Raw genomic sequence first — 24721 nt, 5'->3', positions numbered from 1 at the left:
AAGCAGCCAAGAGTGATATTTCAAAAGAGGATGACTTGCTTGGACGGACGTGGCTTTGGCAAAAGCAAGCACTTGCAACCAAGAGACTGTGAAAGGTGTATAGAGTTGCAATTATAGCATAAATAGTATGAATATGAATGGTAAAAAGGGACCACTTGATTCACATAGAGCATGGATAAATTAATATAGCATCAAATTTTATTAGGACATGTTTGATTCATGGTTGGAATTAGAATCGAATTAAAATGGATTGGAATGATCATATCTCTTAATATATTTAATTCATGATTAGAATCGGAATGTAATTTAAATTTTAGAAGAAAGTTAAGCATTAAGTTCAAAAAATTGAGATATTTTATTTCTTCTGTAATCAGAATGAGAACATGAATCCTTTAATAAAATAATTAGAATAGAAATCACTCATTCTCATTGTTATTCAGAGTTTAGCTTCCCCACAACCAACATACATTAGATATAATGATAGACTTTTAGGTCTGCACCGTATTCTGACTCATTTCAACATGCTTAAAACCATGGTCATCGGCTTTCACATTCATTTTCTAATAATTCTTGGAGAAAGCTGATCGTGTGCTGAGTTAAGAATCGAACGAGGGTTTGTTACGCCATTATTTTATCATTCAACACCATTGTTTCGTTACAAAGTGTTAATAATTGTAAGATGATATGCAACGATGGTCCTTTTCCTCCAGTAATGGAATAACTCAAGAGGATATTTTCAAAGATTTCTTTGACCAAAGTATGGTACTCCAAATCGGTACATAAAAGGACAACCCATAATCTTTCGTAAAATTTTCATAGCCAAACAATTGTTCGCGCGGGTAATGCCAGAGAACAAAACCCAAAAGACGTTACACAAAGAATGAATGACATTTGACACGTGTGGTGGACCCGGGACTGTGTAAGCAACCGATCCAGCGGAAGGTCTAATAAGAAATGACAATCCATTCTCACATCTTATTAATGAGCATTTACAAGTCACTCCAATTCCATCCTAAGAGCACACAAATACATGACAAACTGCGATTTAACGGAGACTGAGTGTCATTTTCAAGACGACAATCCCATTTTGCCCCTTCCTCTGTCGTATTTCCTCTTAAATATGTAAATAAAATAATTATACTTTTATTTCCCATGTTTACTCAAGAGAGCAATGCTTGTGCCATGGCACACCGCTACCTGAAGAGAAGACACCAGAGCTATGTTGCAGGAGTTCGCTGGTGCATAGTCAATGCATGCTTATTGAGAAGCAAACTTTTGTGAGGTGGGATAGCCACCTTTTGTGAGCAAATCCATGATGCATTTAAAAATCAACTAGCTTTGTGGTTAAACGGCCTATAATCTTGACATCTTATCAGAGGGAACAGACTCATGCTTGCGTAATAACTAGCTCTTGTTAAAGTAAGCTCCTCAAAGTAAACAAAGGTTTTCTTCTCTTCGTTTCAATAATTTGTAAAGAAGGAAAAAGAGAATAATAACAGCAAATAAATAGAAACCCAAGGTGCCCTTCTCCTTCTGGCCCAACCCACCCCTTATCAGTAGCTGGGACCTATCATCTGCCCTTTAACTGTGTTGGTGAAAGCCGGACCGCTCCAAGCCCATGTGAAAAAAGCCAGTCCGTTCCACCGTCACCGCAACGGAGACTAGTTCCCGACCGGCGTCTTCTCACCGCGCCAGGGGCGCCAGCCGCCAGGTCCTCCGTATTGCATGCACCAGGTGAAATTGGACCGCGTCAAATCTTACGGTGGATAACACGCCACGCTACTCCTTGTATTTCACCCATTCCCGATTATGCGCTATCCACCGTGCATATGCTCCGCGATTTGCCCTGGTTCACTTGCACCTGGTGCATGTTATAATTTCTCGGCGCCAGGGGCCTACCCCGCCACCCACGGTCCTCGCAGCCGGCCAGTCCTGGAAGATCTGATCGAACGTCCCCGGCCGTCTGATCGATGTTCCAGTTCTCAACGTTTACAGGACAGCGTACTCTCCAAGAAGAGAACGCGTCGAACCCGTCGTACTACCATGTTCCAGCCCTCCGGCCTCACCTCTACCTTGGTTGTCATGGGACCCACCACGCTCTATCAGCCCCTCTAATCTAGATCCGACGTGGGGACCGTCACTGACCTTTGGGACCTATGGCGTGTTTCCGTGAGTTTACGTAGATACTGCAGTAGTCGATCGTACGAACGGCACAGCATAGGTATATAATTAAAATTAAATACAGAGTCATATGGATATGGTGAACGTCGTAGGGGCAAAAGTGTGATTCCAGGTGAGAATACCATTATCTCATGGCGGGCGGAAAACCGGATCTCGTGCCTTTGCGAAACCAGAAATGTTTATCTTTTAGTACTGTAATAACTAATAATAAAAAAGTTGTATATAAGGCCTACCCTGCCTTTGAGTCAGAGGGAGCTGCTCTTTGTTCTGACCGCCGGGTGCTTCCTTTTTCTCCTCCGCTCCTCTCTTCCCTTCGCTCACCTTTTTTTCCTTTTTTTCTTTTTACTCCTTTGATTTAAATTCCCGCTCTTTGGTCTGGGCTTTCTAAAATTAATTTCACTTTAGAGGATGGAGTTTTTAACCGGTGGGCCGTGGCGAATGAGGATATCGCGGCTGGAGTAGCGGTAGGAAATGGGGAGGGCGGCGCGGTGGTTGCGCGGACTTCTGGGCAGGAAGAAGGCGGATTCTGGCGGGGAGCACCAGGCGGAGAAGAAGAAATGGGGCTTCGTCAAGTCGTTCCGGGAGAAGGGCCACCAGCAGCAGCAACAGAGAGGAGGACCCCCGCCTCCGTCACCGCAGCGGCGGAAGGATTCGTATAGGGAGGTGGCGCGGTCCTCCCCGGCACGCGCGACGGCGGGGTTGGTGGATGTGGACGGGGACGAGCAGAACAAGCGGGCGATTGCGGTTGCCGCGGCGACCGCAGCAGTGGCGGAGGCAGCCGTGGCCGCCGCGCAGGCGGCCGCCGCGGTGGTAAGGCTGACGAGCAGCGGGCGGAGCGTTGCTGGGTTCGCCGCCGGCGCTGGGAAGTGGGAGGAGGCGGCGGCAGTTAAGATCCAGGCCGCTTTCCGGGGTTATCTGGTGAGCCTTCTCCCCTTTCCCTCTCTTTTACATATACTTTAATTTGCTTAAATCAAAGGAAATTTTAAGGATGCAAAGAAGAGATGCTTCAACAAATTTAATTCGTTACTTTTGCCATTTTAAAGGCATTTCTATTTTAAAAAGAAATACCTTTGTATTTTTCAATATAAAGCCAGATAATTTTCTCTTCTTCTTGGTCCATTTTTGTGGCTAATTAATTTCCAATTTTGCTAGATTTTAAATAAATCACGGAATTATCTCGGGCTATGAGTTGTTCTTTCACAATCTCCAACGTCTAATCTTTCTGAAGTGCAATTCATCGATCACCTAAACAAAATTTTTTTGGAATTTCCTCCGATGGCTAGAGGATTTGGTTCTGTATTCCTCTTTGATAGGGTGAGCTGGCTTGCGTGATTCTAATGTTTCCGTCACCTTATAATTGCCGTTTTGCTCCGCCTAATACTCCGCCGAGCCCTCTCGGCCTTTCGACTTCCCTTCCTTTAACGCATCGCCAGCTGCTGCCTCTATCTCGCCTCCAATGGCTCCCATTAATTCTTTTTAATGGGACTTGCATATTTTCTTCCCTTTCTCGTTAAAAAACAACTAGTTCCTTCCAACGGTGCTCCTTTATTAATCGGACGGTTTCGAAGTAGATAGCAGCTATAAGAGTAGTAACAGCTCTAATGGGGGCTAGATAATAGCCTCATCCTCTCCGACTCGCTAAGAGACGAAATAGTGGCGTGGGGGTTTGATAAAAATTTCTTAGCCGCCCCTACCAACTCGGAAGTGATGGGCTAGTTTTACCCACATGGACGGAATCTAATAGTTTTAAGCCTTTTTTTTTAATCAATCTATATAGTTTAAGCTACCTGAAGAATACCTAAAAATCTCCGCTCGCGTGTAAGGAAAAGGTTGCTTGTCTTATGAAAAAAGAAAAATTTGCGTGTGGAAGTTTTTTGTCCTTGAACCATTTGATGGTTCAGTTGTTTGGTGATTGGTTTAATAATGTTTTGAAGGCGAGGAGGGCATTGAGGGCGCTGAAAGGGCTGGTGAAGCTGCAGGCATTGGTCAGGGGTAACATTGTGAGGAAGCAGGCGGCTGAGACGTTGCGATGCATGCAGGCATTGGTGAGAGTCCAGGCCCGGGCCAGGGCCTGCCGAGCCCTCCGGTCAGAGATGAGCAGGTCCGGCAGAGGCTTCCGCGCCCATGCTGTAAGTCCCGGCCTCTGAGTTCTGTTTAACTGCTCTTATAGTTTGCCTTAAATTGTATTCGAATAATCTGCTTAAAAGGAGTTTTTGAACCTTTGATGAGATTTCAAATTGCTTGAGTGTATCAAAAATGCTTATGTTGCTTGATTGATGTATCAGCATTCGCTCCCAGTGATTTCTAAATTGTAATCTCACATAGGTCTGGAGAAACAAAGGAAGCAGGGGTGGTAGAGGTTCTTATCTAACACGATATTATGTCTTGCAGGGCCCTCCGACACCAGAGAAATATGAACAAGCGGTTCGATCAAGTGGTTCGAAGTCCGACAGGTCTTGCACTCTCAAGGTAAATCCCAGTCCAGTTTCTTGCAATCTAGCAATGCTGCTTGCAAATACCAATTCATGCTATTATGTGCAGAGGAATCCTTCTAAATCAGCCAGCATCGATGCGGTTGATTCGGACAGAACACATTCTTCTGGTTGGAACTGGTTGGATCGGTGGATGGAGGAGCGTTACTGGGACAGCCGAGAGGCTGCTGCAAAGGCTGGGGCAGCAATGGATGATGAGAAGAATGCTAAGATCTTGGAGGTAGACCCTGGAAAGCCACAATTCAATCTCAAGAGGAGGGGGAACAATCTCCATTCTTCATGCTCGACCCTAGCCTCTGATCAGAACAACCGCAGCTTTGCCGCTATGCCTGACTCACCATCAAAGGACTCTACAATTGCTCAACTATCCATTCCTAGCCCGTCCTCCGTCGACATGCCGCAATCTCTCAGCCCCCTGAGGTTCCACCTCCCTGAGCCTGGGGAGTTTGGCGAAAGTCCCCAGTTCTATTCCGCAACATCTCGGCCTGGAAGCTCGAGAAGGGGGGGGCCTTCACTCCTTCGAAGAGCGAGTGCTCGCGCAGCCTATTCAGCGGGTACTCGGACTATCCCAACTACATGGCGAACACGGAGTCGTCAAGGGCGAAGGTGCGGTCTCACAGTGCACCGAAGCAGCGGCCCGAGTTCGAGAACTCAGGCTCGATCAAGAGGCTCTCGGGGCAGGGGTTGGGGCAGCAGCATCCTGGAGCATCAGCCCAGAGGTCATCTTCTCTGCATGCGAAGTTCGCCAACAAGGCCTACCCAGGTTCCGGCCGGCTGGATAGATTAGGGATGCCCGTTAGACTCTGATGAACTTAACCTCCACAAAGTGCTGCAGGATTGTGTAGTTTGTGTTCATGGATCATCCCGCGTACTCGATCGGCTGCAGTTGTATTTCTTCGAACTCTTATTCTCCTTCTCTCTCTCTCTACCTTCTATCTGCAGCTCAGTCTTAGTCCTGTTTGTCCTCTCAAGTAATTAACAGTGTCATGTCCTGCGTTTGGAATCCTGCAATGGAATCAGAATATGATGTTTTTGATGTGAGTTTTTGTCGACTTTCTTTGCTTGGATGGTTGATTGGTCTGATGCACGTATCTCAAGGCTTCTTTTTCTTTGATTTGCTTTTGATACTAGTGTCGTTAGCAATGGGTGAAAACTGAAAAGCGCAAAGGAGAATTTAGATGTCAACCACCGGAAAAAATATAAGCATTTTTTTGGAACTGGATAGCTTCGGTGGAAAGGAAAGATAGGTACATGTCAACAACCACTAGAGAGCAGGTTGGTCAAAGAGGGGTTTTTGAAAGAACGTAGGGGAATGGGTGGGGAACTGGGAAAGAGAGGGCCGATGACCGATGAGATAATGAAATTTTTTGTCGGTGGAGAGGAGCGAGAGAAGGGGGGAGGTGGGTGAGTGCCGGCCATGCCACGGTTTTGGATCGACTGTCCAGGGGCAATGAATGCCCTGGCCTCGTTTTCGTTGGAAATTGGTGTTTTCTGGGCCGTATTATTTTTTGTGTATTTTGGCCCTTTCGGTTTCGGCCCTGCGTTGTCCAAATCCAAGGATCCGGTGGCCCCACAGTGGATCGCACAACCGTCGGCCGACCTCAACTGTTCCTAGGCTATGCTCACACCTGTTTTTACCACACCGTGACGTGTTTTTGTCCGGAGATATGGTGGGGGCCCTATCAATGACATCAACCGGGTGGGCCCTACTTTGAGTGCTGGAGCGATGGGTTCGTTTCGCTGTCTGGTGCTGCCTCAGCTACGCCGTGACCAGAATGAGGGTGAGAAGAGGAAGACGACAGGTGGTGGATGTGGTGCTCGGTTACTATTGTCAGCATCTGCCTTCTGCGGTAAAGGGAACTTGCACGTAGCTGGGCTGGCACTTTGAAGATGAGGTTTGGAAGTTTGTTGGTGACCGTAGGGGACGATAAACATTGTTAAGCCTATTACGGTTGTGGATGGAAGTTGATCGTGTGGAGATTTTGGAGAAAAAAAAAGTGTGGGTTGGTGGGTTGTATTTTTTATCAGTGAAAACCGATTTTGATGGTAATATCGCTGATAGATGAGGTATTCTTCTCTTGAGAGTCCCCATCTCTAATCTTTCTTAGTTTTGATGACAATAATGATGACGGGAGAGGTAGCATGTAGTTTCATGATCCGAAGTCCCGACTCTCAATTTGTCACGGATGGGAGTGTCCGGCTAATGAAGATCACTGTATTCATTTTTAAGCTAAGGGTGACCTGGGAAGATATTATTCATGCCAAGATAATTCTTGGAGCCAACCAGCGATGGAGAGAGACTCGATGACAATGGTGATTTAGCTTCAAAAGGTTTGAGACCATGCATCTCTTCTCATCCCTTGGTACGTGACATCCAAATTTGCTTTGAGAGTGCCCCTCTCATAAGATTTGACGGATTTATTGTGAGGTGAACAGTGCAACAGACTAGATGGTCTCATTTGTTGCTCATCACTTTTGTGAAGTTGGATTGATACTTATTTTTTCTTATTATTCTTCCAGAAAATCTTGTTTCTGATCTTTTGGATTGGATCGATATTAAGATTGTATGAAGTGACCGCCTTATTAAAAAAAATACCAAATATTAGATTTGAAGGCACTATACAAAGATGTCTAAGATGACAATAACCTCTGTTTTGTTGGTGTCCAGGCAATGTTAGATAAAACCGTGAATTGAGCACAATTCGTGGGCCTTGGTCAGCAGTTGTGAGTGTTTCCTGTTTGTTAAAACACAACAAGGACAGTAAAAAAAATGACATAGAAAATAGCAGTACATGTAAATAGGTAGAGTAAAGCAGACAGCAGAAACAACGGTAACAAAATTAAAGAAATCCTCTCCACATATTACCTCTCTTTCGTTATAGTTTCGGTTGATGACTGAGATGTGAGATTCGAATATTGTTGTCTTGGACGTCTATTTCTGGCCTGGTAAACCCAAGATTAAATATGTTAATGAACAATGATTAACATAAGCTCAGTAAACTTTCATGTTAAAGCTTTTCTACGCTGCAACCAAAACTTTCAAACGAAAGGTACCAGGTACGTTGACGGTAAGGTAATAGGATACTTGTACCGGAGACCTGTAACCGAATCTTGTCTTCATCGAAGCCTAGAAAAGCTTGGAGGCATGGAAGAGGCTATCCCAGTGTATAGCTCAAAATTAGTGTACTCGCAATACTCATTTTGTGCGTGAAAGATTCGCTGACGGATTTTCTCCCCACCTTCATTGACTCAATCAGATTGTTGTGCTCAAATTTCCATCCATGGTCAATGCACAAATCTCGATGTCCCTGTACATGAATGAAAAATGTGAGTTAGAGCTATATCCTACTAAATCTTAAGGAGACATTTGGTGCGGGATGATCCACTAAAGATCAAGGATAATGTGAATGTAGATGATGAGATCATCATGTTTGCTGACACTATGATAATCCTACACGGTAGTGATCTTAAATCACCTTTACCTTTTAAATCATCTCCCAATCTAGTAATAGAATATTTGTCCTTGAGATAGAAAATACAGGATCACCTTCAGACAGTAATCTTGGGCTGAAATAGAAAGACAAAAATATAGATTAATCTAACAAAAAAATCGATATATCCATATACCATTAATATATTAATAGACATTATATATTTGATATTATATTATATTTCATATTATATATTATATTTATGATATATATTATATTATAATTATTATTAATCATATTATTATCATATTATGATTCAATGATAATTTTAAATTAGAGTAAAAATATCTTAATGTAACTTATATTTATATAGTAAAAGCATTTACTATATTATTTCTATTTTTTTATTTTTTAATCAAAATAAATATTCATATTAATAAATAATATATGATTAGTATAAATAAAAATATTAGTTGTACAATAGCAATTAATATATTTTTATAGGATTAATAATTTATAAGACTAATAAATATATTTTTTATAAAATCTATTAATTATTAATATATTAATAAATATATTAATATTTTATTTATAATATATTATATATGATTAATAAATAAATTTTTATAAATATATTATAGATAGTTTTGATATTATATAATTAGTGACCTTGAATTTTCATGGAATATCAAACGGATTACTCGTTGATACTGGAGATCTTTAATCACTGGACCATTGCCTATCAAATATCATGATCCTAGATCACTGCTGATTAAATCACCATAGAATTTGAATCATCGATAATTTTAGATCACTCTGTAAGATCATCATGGTGATCATAATATTTGAATCATCAAACACTATCTAAAGATGCACAGAAAATTAACACTGTATATCATATGCATCACATCAGCGGATCATCATAGAAATACAACTGAGATAAGATGGAAAGATAGCAATCTGAGATAAGCACACAGTGAATGAGAACCATGTAAGCTTAGGGAGATAATTGGCATGATGCACTGCTATACTGTGCATGCAGTGAAGGGTATAATTTCTGCGATGGACATCATGTGGGCCTAGTTCGTCAGGTGTCATGAATATGATGCAGCCACGTGGTAGCATTTGATAAAATAAGAAAATACCCAATGCCCGGTTAGATGCAGCAGCACGTGGTAGGGGAATGGAATCTTGGGTGGGATCCCATGCTGCCAGGTTGGAAAGCAACCCACATGTGCAAGTTTGGCTGCCACGTTCGCCGAGATGCATACTCTGGAGCCATGCTTAAAATAGGTATACACGGTCTTTTTCTTCTTCATTCTTTCCTTTGTCACCATGCCTAAAGCCCGGTTGCAGGTTGTCATTTTATCTGTCAATACCAAATCAATGATGTAAGCCGAGAGAAGAAAAAAAAGAACATATTTTGGTCTAAATCAAAGCGCGAGACAATGCTACATTCCAAGGAAAGGCATAGAGTTTTCTAGCTGGCAATGGATCTATATATGACTTCATAAATATTGTTGGATATGCAGTTCATCCAGTTTCAATCTGGGTCTACAAATAAACTTTGAATAAATTAAGTTTTACTGCATCTTAGTTGTGCGAAACGAGTTTAAAAAAGGAAAGCAGAAAACAGGTCATTTTTTTCAGCAAAAAAGAAAAGAGATCATTCTAGTCATAGTCTACTTACTTCAAAATAATTATGTTGTATAGGACTGCATGCATAACAATGTTTCTACGTACGTACGGCAAGATTTTTTTCCTTCTTTCTAATTAATTACTTTCAACTTAGACTCATGAACAATAAAATTTTCAGTCAAACATAAACAGAAATTACTATTTCAGGAGACGTCACAGTCCCGATTCAACTTTATTTTATTCATAATAAAATGTCACCTTCAGCTCACTTTCCACAATGTGATGCAGTGTAAATATTTACACACAAGTTTGTGCTCGCAAAAAACAGATACGTATAGGAGGTACCTTCGTTTCCTTCCACTTTTGTTTGGAAGAAACAGTGCAAGACATGTTCACTCCAAGTAAACGTACATATATTATTTTGTCCTCCTGGCATGCACAGTGTATTAGCGTGCTAGAATTTAAGCTTTACATAATCTATACCATCACGTTTTCCCCTCGCCCAATTAGCTAGAGATACCACTAAAGTAAATGGTCGGTGGTAACGTATGCCATCTTAAAAATTTTGTTGATATAGTAATGATTGGTAACTGATACGCAACCCCCCCTCCCCCCGGCCCCCCAACCCAACAATCCTGCACGCACGCGCATGCACACACGTACCAAAAAAAGAAAAAAAAGGAAAGGAGGAGGAGGAAGAAGGAAAGAAAAAAACTATAGACATGGAGATTCCGGGTTCAAATCTTAAACAATGTATCCCTGAGTATATGAATTTAAGTACTTTATCTTGAGTGGGTGTTTCCTTCCTTTTCCGTTCTTAAAAAATAAAAATGTATCCCTGAGTATACCATGCCAAATTATCCAAGTTTGCATAATGAATTTGCATTTATTCATAAAATTTATTAATTAAAAATAATTTAGCTAGAAGAATCATCAGATTCAATATGGATCACTTTGACCACTACAAGGAAGACTAGATATGGTTAAAGTAAGATTTGCTATATCAGAAAGTTAAATAGCATGTTAAACTTCTAAATGCCATAACTTAACTATATAATATCCGATTGAGATGATCACAGATATTTGGTAATTTTTTCAGTTTTATGACACGGCTTCGCCTATAAAGGATGCGTCACATTGAATGATTAAGTTTAAATTCTATCATTTGGATCTTGAAATGGATTAATCAAACTAATTTTTTGTTCTTTCAAGAAAAAATTTGATAGCACTCATTTAACAATCCAAAAAGACTTAGAAAAAATGTTACCTTTTTTTTTTGTAATTATTTCTACCAGTTGTGTTTACTTCGAGAAAATTGAGTTGTTTTTTAACTAGAATAGGAATCTGACATGTATTATGTAAGCATGAACCTCATTAGTATAAATATATGCTATATATCTCAATTGTTATTTACTAACGAATAAAAGAAGGGACTTAGACTCTATTTTTCTCTTTTTCTAGCATTTTTTTAGAAAGATTCGAGCTAAGCAAGGTAAGGAAATTTTTTACCTTCATCGTGATTGGATGAGAAGATATTATGTTTAATTCAAAAGTGATTTATAATACCTCATACTTAGATGAAAAGTGATGTTAGAGTTAAGACTAGCGCATAAGCAAGCTTTTTTAAGCTACTGGAGTTTGGTTTTTTCAGTTACCAAATGAGTAGAGTTGGAGTTAGACTTAGTTGTCTTGAGCTAGGTTTGAATAAGTTAACAATACTAATATATGAATTCAATTCATAATTTTTCGATTTTCATTTTCTTCGCCTCTTATCTTTTGCTAATCTACAACCACCCTTGTTTTGCTAGCGAAGTAAATCACTATGATTAGCATTCTAAGAAGTAGAATCTTGGCTTTTAATATTCCTACCCATCCATCTCTTAGTTCTTTTGCCTTTCTTCTTATATGCTATATGATTTTTAATTACTATTATCTATTTTAACAACAACTTAACATAGATTATTTAGAATAGAATATATTCTAACCATAAAATCAAAATATTTCTAAGTATAAAATCAAAATATGATCAAGATATTCCAAAAAAATATAAATAAAATATTTAAGGATCATAAATTCTCACTATCTCTTAAATAAGATTTTGGTAGATGTATAGCTTCAACTTCTCAAAATTAAATAAGCTAGGGCTGGGCTCTATTAAAACGTAGGCTGAGCTAGAGCAAGCCTAGCAAGCTTGTGGTCGGCTTGTTTTCTTGTAGGAATGCCATTGATTGTTAGAAGAAGACATGAAAGTTACCTGTGTCTAGCTTGTCAGGAAGCACCTGCCATTCGAGACCTGAACCTCCTCCATTAAGAAAAGTGGCGCAACTAAAACATAGTTGCATGCCACTCATTATCCTCAAACGAAGCAAAATATAGTTGCTGGTGAAGTGTGGATGTAAAATGGTTAGAATCAAAAAGAATGTTGCCCTGCATCCTGTAATATAATTATTATAGCATACCTATCATTTAGATGATCCTAAGTTAATGATTACATATAAGATTCGTGATCATGCCCTTTAACCTCTTCTTCTGTCTCCATGTAGGTTGAGATTCCATGGTTTAATTTGTTCTCATTATATCACACATCGAGTACCTTTTTGAAGAAAAATATCATCTAACTTTTCCCTATCTATTGATGGCAAAGTGCAATCAAGCTCAAGAAATACAATATATATGAATGCCAGGGATTCTGTCATTTGTTTATTGAAGGCGTACGCTGCATTTTTACGGCGCTTGCAGAAGGTTGGTTGCACATGATCCCCCTGGGGAAGCTTGGAAAGCACATTGACTAGTGGGAACAGGTGAGACAAGATCCAGAGTTTACTTCCGAAAGAAAGTTGCTTTTAATTTATCTCCCCTCTTTTTTTTTGAAGACTCAGGTTGCTGCCGTGGACTTTACTTGATTTTTTTTTTTTTTTTTTTTTTGTGTTGATGTGAGCTTGAATTCTTTTTGATAGGACCATGCTACCCATGTCTGACAGCTAAAATGCAGGACCGCAGAAGGCATAGCTTTAGAAATGATTGATGCCTTTGAAGTTATAGGGGACCAATAAGGAGCTTAATATTAAAGGGCCAGCTTTATAGTACGGAGGGTCAATACATTGGTTAAATGATGTCATTCGGACTCCTTAACAAACTAGCTAATGAATTAATATTTCTACCTACTCTTCTTAATGGTCAGTCCCTGAATTGTTTATATTGATGCTTCACACGGCACATGGAACAAAATAAAATATGCATTCACACCATTGGCCATGGCGATTGGTCATCTGCACCTATTATATATAGGGAGCACCAAGTTGGACAGAGGAATGTCCCACAATTGGTGTAATAGCCTGCTTCTGAAAAGGAGTCAACATGGGCACGCCAGCTTTATTGTATATCTAGGTCAAGCTCGAATACCCACGGGGAAACTTTCAGAGGATGTGTATCACTGGCCCAACAAACAAGACCAAAACTAGACTCAGCTCATATAACTCTGCCCAACATGACTTTAAAACACCCGCGATTGAAGCAAATTTCAGTGGCCACCGTTTAGAATCTATAAACAAGACAAACAGAGAAAGCTAAAATGAAAAAAAAATTATCTTCATATTTTTTGATTGAAAAACTAATGAGAAAGTTCCCTTTTTTATACAAATAAAAAGGACTATCTAGAATTCAAAAGAATGATCTAGAATGCTAGCTAAGCTGTACAGATTAAGAAAGGATTGATAGCAAATCTTTCTCTTTTCTTGCCAGCTAAAATAAATAAGTAGATCAGCTGGATAACAAATCTTTGACGCCCTTTTGAGTAAGTAGACCAAGTGGATAACAAATCTTGGTTGCCCTTTTCTTGCTAGCTAAAATAGATGGATATTGTTGTCTTTTTCTTGCTAGCTAAAATAAGTAAGTGGATAACAAATCTTCATCCCCCCTCAAGCTGGAGGCTGGTGAAGATCAACCAGACCAAGCTTGGATAATATGAATGTAAAGATAGCAGCAGACAAAGATTTAGTTAATACATCTGCCAATTGAAGACGAGATGGAGTGTGAATAGTTTGAAGAAACCCACTGTTTATATGATCCCGAACAACATGACAATCTATTTCGATATGTTTTGTACGTTCATGGAACGTTGGGTTGTTACTGATGTGAATGGCAGCTTGATTGTCGCAATGCAATGGAATAGGAGTATGGAGGAAAATCTGAAAATCTTGAAGAAAAAATGAAATCCACTTGAGCTCACAAGCTGTGCTGGCCATGCTTCTATATTTGGCTCTGCTGAAGAACGACTCACGGTCGTTTATTTCTTTGATTTTCATGAGATAAGAACAGAGTCCAAAAAGATACAAAATCCCGTGATTGATCTACGACTTGTTGGACATGCTGCCCAGTCAGCATCGCAATAAGCTTGAAGCTTGAAGGATGATGCTGCTGAAAAAAATACTCCCTTGGAAGGACATCCTCGTAAGTATTTGAGAACTTGTACAACAGCTTGCCAGTGAGGAATCCTTGGTGATTGAAGGAATTGACTGAGTTGTTGAACAGAGTATGTAATGTCTGGTCTAGTCAGACTTAAGTATAATAATTTTTCAACAATTTTTTGGTACTTTTCTGGATCTGGCATTAAATCTCCCATATTTGGTGATAAACGAAGAGCTTTTGCCATGGAAAAAGGGGCATGTTTAGCATTAGAAAGCCCAACGTCTTGTAGCATGTCAAGTATATACTTGCGTTGGCTGATAAACAAACCTTCTGATGATCGAGCAAGCTCAATACCTAAGAAGTATTTAACATATCCCATATCTTTAATGGTGAACTCAGCATCAAGAAACTTCTTAGTGGAAAAAATGGAATGCTCATTTGTACCGATGATAAGGACATCGTCAACATAAACAAGAAGAGCTTGAAAATCATCTCCAGAGGATTTGATGAATAGATAATGATCAGAAGATGACTGAGTGAAACCGAACTCCTTGAGTTTGCTTGTAAACTGTTTGTTCCATTGACGCCCCACCTGTTTCAACCCATAAAGGGATTTAATAAGCTTACACACCTGGCCATTGTATGCCTTTGTATAACCCTCCGGCGGTGTCATATAAAGATCTTCATCAATGAAACCATGAAGGTACGTATTGTTGATATCAATTTGATGAATAGGCCATTGTTTGGCTGAAGCAATGGCAAGAAAAATACGCACCGTAACTATTTTAACAACCGGCGAAAAACTGTCTATATAATCAATTCCTTCAATCTGGTTATAGTCCTTAGCTACCGGTCGGGCCTTGAATCTATCTACTGTGCCATCCAGCTTGTACTTTATACGATATACCTATTTCGAAGCTATGGATCTTTTTCCTGCTGGAAGTTCAGTCAACTGTCATGTATTATTGCGCTCGAGGGCATCCAATTCTTGATTCATGGCTTGAACCCATTGGACATCATTCTTAGCGTGATGATAAGAAGATGGTTCCTTGACACTTGATACATTAGCAATAAAAGTAAGATAATCATGATTAAAGGTAGGAGCAGAAATGAAATGGTCATGGGGAAAAGATGTACCTGTAGAACCATCTTGATTAGGAGGTAAAACTATTGGTAAAGAATTATCATGTATAGTTTGTGCTACAAAATCTTGTAGCCAAGCTGGTTTTGAGACCGTCCTTGTACTTCTACGAAAAGGTGCAATAAGAGGTACAATAGGTGGTGTAGGACATGACTTTTGATGAGGTGATGGTGGTGAACACTCAACTGGAACATTGAAAATAGGGGTGGAAAAATTATTTTGTGTAGTCACAGGTATGATGGGTACAGAAATTGTGGATGAAGGGTATTGACTAGATGATGAAATGGAAGGCTCATGTTTATAAGGAAAAATGGACTCGTGGAAGACTACATCTCTTGACATAAATACTGTGTGTGATTTGATATCATAGACCTTATATTCTTTGTACCCAAATGCATATCCAAGAAACAGACATTTTGTAGCTCGTGGTTCAAATTTTATTTTGTGTGGCTTGGTGTTGGTGGCAAAACATAAACAACCAAAGACTCTAAGGTGTTTATAATCTGGTAATTTGTGATATAAAACTTCGAAGGGTGTTTTCCAATTTAAAATCGAGGAAGGTAATCTATTTATTAAGTAGACAGCTGTAAGTATGGCTTCACCCCAAAATTGTTTAGGTAGATGAGAATGAAATAAGAGTGCTCGAGCTACCTGTAACATATGCTTGTGCTTTCTTTCAACCACTCCGTTTTGTTGAGGTGTGTGAGGACAAGATTTTTGGTGAAGGATCCCTTGGTCTTGGAACATAGATTGGCAAGAGGCATTGATGAATTCCGAGCCATTATCCGTGCGAATGAATTGCACTTGTTTCTGAAATTGTGTTTCTGTTAAATTCAAAAACATAGTGAGGTGAGATAGGGTTTGGGTTTTATCTCTCATTAGGTAAGCCCAAGTTGTTCTACTAAAGTCATCTATAATGGTTAGAATAAATCTTGCTCCAGTGATTGTATGAATATGATATGGTCCCTATAAGTCTACATGTATCAATTCAAACACAGTTTTACTAGAAATTGTACTGATTGGAAAAGGTAATCGCTGCCGTTTTGACAAAAGACAAACTTCACAAGGTAGAGAATCTTTAATAGAAATATTGATATTGGGGATTTTGAACAGTATAAACTTGGATATATGACCTAAACGTTCATGCCATAGAGCACAAGAGTTTGTGACAGACTGAACATTATTGCAACTTTTATGAAAAACAAACTGTGAAGGAGTGTGTGTGAATGATGAAGAATCAAGCTTGTATAAACCAGCATGTTTTTTTCCAATAGCAATTATCTCCTTAGTCCAATGGTCCTGCAAAGTATAATGAGAAGGAAAAAAATAAACCATAGTATTAGTAGATTGTAGAAGTTTACTGACTGAAAGAAGATTGTACTTGAAAGAGGGCACATACAACACATCTGTGAGAGTTATTTTTGGATGTAAAGAAATAGTGCCTATACATGTGACATTTTGTTTGGTCCCATCGGGTAAGTATATGGGTGAGGGGTTAGGTGATTTATGTAGTTGAGAAAATATTTGTATATTTGAGCATATGTGGCTAGTTGCACCTGTATCAACTATCCAGGTACCAATATTCTCATTATCTTTGTTAAGAAGACACCAATGAGGTTCATTACTTGCAAAGTTCGAATAATTGGCAGTGTTTGGCTCCATGGTCACCTTCCCTTTCATATACTTTGCTATTTCTTGCTGAATTACGGTGGACAGATTAGCACTCCGATCACTTGGCTAAGATGGAGGATTGAGTGGATCATCATCCATAGGAGTTTCATAAACTCGTGCTGTGTATGCCTGATTCTATTGATTAGCACGTTTTTGCTTCAGCTCCTTGTACCAATCTGGGTAGCCGTGTAGTTTAAAACATGTGTCACGCATATGATCTTGTACCTTGCAATAGGTACAAAATCGATCCTCCTTTCCAGCAAAGTCACGCTTTTTGTTGCTACTAGAATTCTGACTTTTTTGAATATTAGCCTCTTTTGTACCTTCAACCTTCAATCCTTTAACCATCATTGCCCCGACGTGATCCATCAAATCTGAAGTAGAGAGAACTTCACGCTGTTTTTCAACACGAAGCACCATAGAATATGCTTTATTCACGGCGGGTAATGGATCGAGTAGCAAGATCTAGTTGCGGACATGATCGTAGCTATCATTCAAACCCATAAGAAATTGTATCAACCTATCTTCATTCTCAATACTTGCAACAGTTTTTGCAGCCCCACATGTACAGATCGAAAAATTCCTCAAGCAAGATAACTCATCCCAAAGCTTTTTCAGCTTTGTAAAATATATCATCACCGATATATTTTCTTGAGAGAACGAGCTAATTTCTCGTCTAATTTGGTAAAGCAACGGGCCATTGCTTTCACCAAATCTTTGTTCAAGTTCATTCCAGAGTTCACATGCAGTAGTTACATAGAGAAATACCTCTACTAGATCTTTAGAGATAGAGTTCAAAATTCATGACAGCACCATGCTATCGACTCGTTGTCATTTCTCAAACAATGGTGATTCAACATCAGGCATAACACATTTTTCATTTATAAAGCCAAGTTTATCCTTAGCCTTGAGTGCGATCTTCATCGATCGACTCCATGACAAGTAATTCAATCCAGTTAAGGGAGTGCTTACCAGGAGCATACCCGGATGATCAGAATTCGGAAGGTTGTAAGGATCGCCGGTAGGAACTCTGTCGATCTGAACACCGGACTGAGCTTCTTCTTCCATGAGTTTTAATCATCACAAAACTTAGAATATTCTAGGCCACAATGATCGTGGCTCTGATACCATGCAAACAAGGCAAACAAAGAAAGCTAAAATGAAGAAAAAATTATCTTCATATTTCTTGATTGAAAAACTAATGAGGAGGTTCCCTTTTTTATACAAATGAAAAGGACTATTTAGAATTCAAAAGAATGATCTAGAATACTAGCTAAGCTGTACAGATTAAGAAAAGATTCATAGCAAATCTTTCCCTTTTCTTGCCAGTTAAAATAAGTAAGTAGATCAGCTGGATAACAAATCTTTGACGCCCTTTTGAGTAAGTAGACCAAGTGGATAATAAATCTTGATTGCCCTTTTCTTGCTAGCTAAAATAGATGGATATTGTTGTCCTTTTCTTGCTAGCTAAAATAAGTAAGTGGATAACAAATCTTCAGAGTCCAAGTTCATTTCAATAGAAGCAGTGTTGGTGATGGAGGAGGCATGCAGACTGATGGTGGCAAAAGGCAAAAGCACAGCTAGCTGCAATGTACTGGACCGATCACCCTTGTTTTTTTGGTTAATTGATTGCTTCAAAGATTACATTCTACTTTGGTTAGTCAATTGTGAGATGCTAAATTAATAGGAAATACTTTTGAATAAAAATTTCTAAAGCCGACCAAGTATCAGCTGGTTAGATAATAATTCATGCCCGCCAATACGTGCCGGTTTGATGTATAATTGATGGTGCCGACATCATATGCTGACAATCTTGACCATTCTGTAGAAGTTTTGGACCATCCCCATGGTCGTTATGCATCGATACTAACATTGTAACATCTTGTTGCAAGAGTGTTAGGATTTGATGTCTCAAGATTCAGCCTATATTGAGCCTACAACGAGGTTCGCGATGAAAAACGGAGTCCAACGAGATCAAGATCACCTGAAACGGAGCTCGGATGGAGGAGATACGAGCTTTTGAAGTTGGCATGAGATCCGAGGCGGCGGAGGACCACTGGCGACCGGCAGCGCGCGGGATGCGCGACCCACACGAGCGGGCGGCCCAGGCGGGCGCGCGGCCCAGTCTGTGCATAGGCCCGTGCGTGGGTGCGGCCCAGGCCGAGCGGCCTGCTGGCCCTGTTCACCGATCCACCGTGGACCGGGCGGTCCACGGCTGGGCCTGTGGACCGCGTGGGCATTTCTCACGCATTTCATGTGGTCCACGGTACTATTTCGTGGACCAGAGCGCGATCGAACGGCGTGGGTGGCTCCCGGTCTTGATCTGACGGTCCAGGGATTATCTGGCTTTGTTTAGGACTCCTAATCCATCTCTAATCAAGTTTTAAGCCCTTTAAATAGGGCTGATCGTTAACAGAGAGGATTCATGGTTCGATTTTTTGCCTGAGATCGCGCGGAACCCGAGAAGAGGAGTAGAGAGAGGCGGAAGTGCTGAGAGACAAGGAGCAGGAGGCTCCTGGACAGCGGTCGCCAGGCACTTCAGGGGTTCAGGGGGTCTTCCAAGAGAGAGAGAGCTTTTGTGAGGGGAACTTCTAGTGAGAGAGAATTGGGTGTACAAGGGTTGAGGGTGAGGTCTCCTCTTATAAAATTTTTTTTTTCATAGTGAAGCTTGCATGCCCCGTGAAACGAGCCCTTTTGTGGCTGATCCACGTATTTTGATTGTTTTTTCCTTTTGTTTTGTTTCTTCTTTCTTCATGCTGCATCGCGTGGTACTGAAAGGATCTTGAGAGGTGGTGTCCTGGCCAGATATCCACCCAACAAATGGTATCAGAGCAAGGCGGTACAAGGACGCAGATTGCAGTGGTGGTGAGCAAGATTGAAGATGGAGAAGACAGAAACAATCAAGATGGAGATCAACAAGTTCGATGGTAAGAGCAATTTCTCCTTGTGGCAGGCAAGGGTGAAGGACGTGCTCATCCAACAGGGGTTAATCAATGCTCTCTTGTGCGATGAGAAGCCGACCACCATGGAGGTGCGGGATTGGAAACGGCTACAAATGCAGGCAGTGAGTACCATCCGCATGTACTTGGTAGATGAGGTGGTGATCCATGTGCTGAGCGAGACTTCTCCGACGGTGCTGTGGTCGAAGCTTGAGGAGTTATACATGGCGAAGTCTCTCACCAACACACTTTTTCTGTGGAGGCAGTTTTACCAACTGCGGATGACTGAGGGACATAGCGTGTAGGAGCATTTGAGCCACTTCCAGAAGATCCTCACCGACCTCCTCAGCATTGGCGAGAACGTTGAGGAGAAGACCAGGGCGCTGGTTTTGCTGGCGTCGCTTCCTCCTTCGTATGAGTCTTTGGTGACTGCTCTTCTAGTGGGGAAGAGTACTATCAAGATGGACGAGGTCACTGCGGCGATACTCCAGAATGAGGTTCTCAGGAGGGAGAACCCAGCTTCGATCTCAGGTGGCGGTAGCTCAGCTTTGGTGACTTCTGGAGGAGCAGGAGGTGGTAGACGGAGCGACAGGGGATCACAACGAGGGCGGTCCAAGTCCAGGAGGGACTTGAGCAAAATCAGGTGTTACCAGTGTGAGGAGTTGGGGCATCTAGCCAGAGATTGTCCTCAACTCAAAAATCAGACGGTGGCTGCTGTAGCGACGGCCGGCAGTGATTTAGATGGAGATGTCTTTGAGATATCTGACGAGGTATCTACTTCTTCCCAACAGTGGATATTAGATTCTGCATGCCCCTATCATGTATGTTGCAGAGAAGCACAGCTTGACTCCCTGGAGAACAGTGAGGGCACTGTATATCTGTCGAATGAATCGAGCTGTGCGATCAGAGGCATTGGGACGGTCAGCTGGAGGACACATGACGGTGCAGTGAGGAGATTGGGGGAGGTCCGATACATACCCGATTTCAGGCGGAATCTTATCTCACTTAGCAGACTGGATTCGAGAGGCTACAGGATGGTAGCTGGTGGAGGAATCCTGAGGGTGTTACGCGGTGATAGGATTGTGCTGGAGGGGAAGAAGGGGAGCAAAGGATATTATTACCTGACGGGGAGCCCAGTGCGAGGTGAAGCTTCGGGAGCCAGGTGGAGCCCAGAGTGAGGTGGAGCTCCAGGAGGTGGATCGGGCACGAGACAGGAGACTCAGGAGGACGAGAGGCGACATCGCAAGGTGAGATTCCTATTGCCGCAGGACGATGCCCCAAGCAGGTCTCAGGTCAGGAGGAGCACAGCATACGACAGAGATGGGATCGAGTAGGCTGGCTCGACTCCCATGTTTGTCCATCCATGATCAGCAGGCGATTGCCCCAGGGCATGGGGACGAGAAGATCCAGAAGCTCTCGGAGTTTGGAGGAGGTCGAATATCGAGTCGAGGTGGAGATTGTTAGGATTTGATGCCTCAAGATTCAGCCTACATTGAGCCCACAACCAGGTTCGCGACGAAAAATGAAGTCCAACGAGACCAAGATCACCTGAAACGGAGCTCAGATGGAGGAGATACGAGCTTTTGAAGTTGGCACGAGACCCGAGGCGGCGGAGGACCACCAGCGACCGGCGGCGGGTGGCAGCGGCGCGCGGGACGCGCGACCCACGTGGGCGGGGGGCCCAGCCAAGCGCGCAGCCCAGGCGGGCGTGTGGCCCAGCCGGGTGCACGGCCCAGTCCGCACGCAGGCCCGCGCGCGGGTGCGGCCCAGGCCCGCGTGGGCGGGCCGGCCCAGGCCCAGCGGCCTGCTGGCCCAGTTCACCGGTCCACCATGGACCGGACGGTCCACGACTGGGCCTGTGGACCGTGTGGATATTTCTCATGCATTTCACGCGGTTCACGGCACTATTCCGTAGACCGGAGCGCGATCGAACGGCGTGGGTGGCTTCCGACCTTGATCTGACGGTCTAGGGGTTATCTGGCTTTGTTTAGGACTCCTAATCCATCTCTAATCAAGTTTTAAGCCCTTTAAATAGGGCTGATCATTAACAGAGAGGATTCGTGGTTCGATTTTTTGCCTGAGATCACACGGAACCCGAGAAGAGGAGTAGAGAGAGGCGGAAGCGTTGAGAGACAAGGAGCAGGAGGCTCCTGGATAGCGGTCGCCAGGCACTTCAGGGGTTCAGGGGGTCTTCCAAGAGAGAGAGAGCTTTTGTGAGGAAAACTTCTAGTGAGAGAGAATTGGGTGTACAAGGGTTGAGGATGAGGTCTCCTCTTGTAAAATTTTCTTTTTCATAGTGAAGTTTGCATGTCCCGTAGAAATGAATCTTTTTGTGGCTGATCTATGTATTTTGATTTTTTTTTTATTTTTTATTTTTTTTTTTTGCTGTATCGTGTGGTATTGAAAAAATCTTAAAAAGTGATGTCCTGATGAGACATCCATCCAACGAAGAGGAAGTAGGAAGATAAGGTTTGCATTACTAGACTATGGTCATGATTCAATGTCATGTCATAAGATATGAAAGGCACCTATTTAGCCACAAAATCCTTCCCGTAGGCTTGCATAGTGGACTGAGCACTGAGCACAATCTCTCTTCTCTCTCTCTCTCTAACATGTCGAATGTCACCTCTATTTATTTATATAATTTCCATTTTCCAATGAAGCCCCTCTGCAAGATAGTCCATGGAAGCTGAGATCATTTATTCCGGCATCCAGCTATTTATTAAACGAGCATCAGAAGAAGAAAGCAACTCCTCCGAAGGCAAAGTCAAGGAATGCTGCACCATACAACCTCATGCATGTTAGAAAGTGATCAAGAGGACTCCATTTTTGACAAAGAGAATATACTGGTAGACCAAAATGCTAATGTTTCTGTCCAGCTACAGTTCCGTTTTGAAAGAAATTTGGCAGGAGTCCCAATTTACAGGCATGCAGATGGTGTTTTATGTGATCTTTTTTGCACGAAAGTACGTAGTGCTGTAGTAAAGACAACAGGTTGAAGTCACTTCGGCTGATCCTCTATGGATTTGCTGTATACTGTCTAAGACATGACCTGTAGAGAAGGACATCTTGCGTTGTTACAGTGAATGTGACATTGGGGTACGATAAGCTCCTTCCCACCTATTTTGACTACTCAAAGCTCACATTTGGTCCAACTGTTTTAGGATGGAGAATGAAAGTGCTAAGGCAGTAGTTCCTTGACTCCACCCGAGTCAATTTGGACTTAAAAAGCACGTTTCCAGACTCCCATGGTCAGCTTGGGTTCCAAAAAAGTTCATGCATGCATGCTTTGGGCTTAGGCCCCAAATAATAGGCTGAAAGCTAATATGGCTTAGAGACAGGGATTTCCTCAGACTTCACCTCTCTCATTTATTGACTCAAAATCTCAAAGTATCAAGGATTATTGTTATAACTATTAATTTTTGTCAAGAATATATATGTATGTATATCTAACACTTAAAGAAAGGACCATTTAGAGTTGAAAAGGAAGAGAGAGAGATTTGGAGAGTAGTTTTTACATGGTGCAATCGGTGTTAGGATCAATGATGAAGCCGAGGGAGATGCCGCAGAGGCCGGGCAGGCGGGCAATGGCGGTGGCATTAGGATTGTAGGTGGTAATGAGGGCCATGAGGCAGCTGCACGCCGACCTCCGGTTGTCGGTGGAGTCGGAAGCGATGTTGTAGAGGCTGACCACCCCGTCGCAGCAGGGGGTGCCAAGGGTGGGATCCGGCGTCCCATACGTGGCGAAGTTGGAGCAGGTGGATAACAGCGACGTCACCGTGCTGCAGTCCATCAACCCGGCCACCGCTGTGGCCCAGCCCAACACCAACACCAACACCAACACCCCCAACCATCTCTTGCCACAAGAACCCATCTCCATCCTCACAAGACTTTGCTGGCTAGAAGAAGTTTGGCGTCCTGCTATGGCTTTTAAAGTTTGGTTGTGCGATCCGGATTGGTTAGTCACATTGGGTGCATGGTGGTTCATATAATCTATATGAGCTAGCGGCCTCTAGCTTTTTTCCCTAATGCTTGGGGATACATCACTGAAAATTCAAACCCAAAACATTTGGTTGTAAGGGAAATGCTGCGCATTGGACCGGCCCCAATTATATACAGATGTCGATAATATGCCTGTTTTCAGTTATGATAACAGACATGACCAAAAACTCCTAGGAATTTTGTGATGATGGAAGTATATATATATGAACATAATGGGAATAATAGCTGTAAAACTGGCATCATTATGTTAAAAGAGCTACTGTTAAGCATTATAACAGCATATAGTAATGAGAGGAGGAAGCTAGTGGATGTCATGTTGCATATGCTAACGGTGTTACATTTAGAATGATTTTACTTTCTTTTATATTCTTTCGAAAAGCATGACTAATCAAAATTACGTGTTTCTATAGTTCAGAAATACCTTCAATGGTTTGGATACATAATTAACCTCTATTTAATAAAAGAATAGGTGTTATAAACATGCATGGAATTTATTTAATCCACTTCCTTTTTGTACCATTAAGGCCATTGATAAGATATGCTTAAATAGTTGTTGCTCTAAGAGACAGAAGAGGTAACGGTGCAACACGCACAGGTGCAACACTTCTTGTACGGGGCTAAAATTTCACGGCCGCTGGGTTTGATGGTTGATTGGGGCCGATCTGTGCCAGTAGACCCCAAACAGTTTGTATATCTTTTGGCGAGAACTTGAGCACAATTTGCCTCCCAAGAAACATGAAGCAATGTCATAAATATTTTTTATAAGTAGTTAGACATAATTAATTAGCTTATAAGATCTGGCTTGTTTTGGAGCTTGAG

At 41.8% G+C, this 24721-nt stretch overlaps 2 protein-coding genes across 2 annotated transcripts; one reads left to right on the top strand and one right to left on the bottom strand.

Annotated features, from left to right (window-relative positions):
- The first annotated feature begins 2429 nt into the window (after nt 1-2429).
- LOC105043411 (protein IQ-DOMAIN 22) lies at nt 2430-5714 on the top strand. Its single transcript, XM_029264077.2, is given in 5 exon segments — nt 2430-3099; nt 4116-4310; nt 4573-4650; nt 4723-5175; nt 5178-5714. Coding segments are annotated over 5 exon segments (1476 nt in total). The 5' UTR covers nt 2430-2652; the 3' UTR covers nt 5481-5714.
- Nucleotides 5715-23414: 17700 nt separating this feature from the next.
- Nucleotides 23415-23780, bottom strand: LOC105043412 (putative non-specific lipid-transfer protein 14). Its single transcript, XM_073256039.1, has one exon. It carries the CDS (start codon nt 23778-23780, stop codon nt 23415-23417), a length of 366 nt encoding a protein of 121 aa, XP_073112140.1.
- Between the last annotated feature and the right edge of the window lie 941 nt (nt 23781-24721).

This window comes from Elaeis guineensis, chromosome 4 (assembly GCF_000442705.2).
Source record: "Elaeis guineensis isolate ETL-2024a chromosome 4, EG11, whole genome shotgun sequence".
NCBI lineage: Eukaryota > Viridiplantae > Streptophyta > Magnoliopsida > Arecales > Arecaceae > Elaeis > Elaeis guineensis.
Note: the sequence above shows the minus strand (reverse complement) of the source record. Positions and strands in the feature narration are given on the sequence as shown.

Excerpts from the sequence above, each read along its gene's own strand:
- LOC105043412 (XM_073256039.1), bottom strand. The coding sequence starts at position 23,780 with ATGGAGATGGGTTCTTGTGGCAAGAGATGGTTGGGGGTGTTGGTGTTG.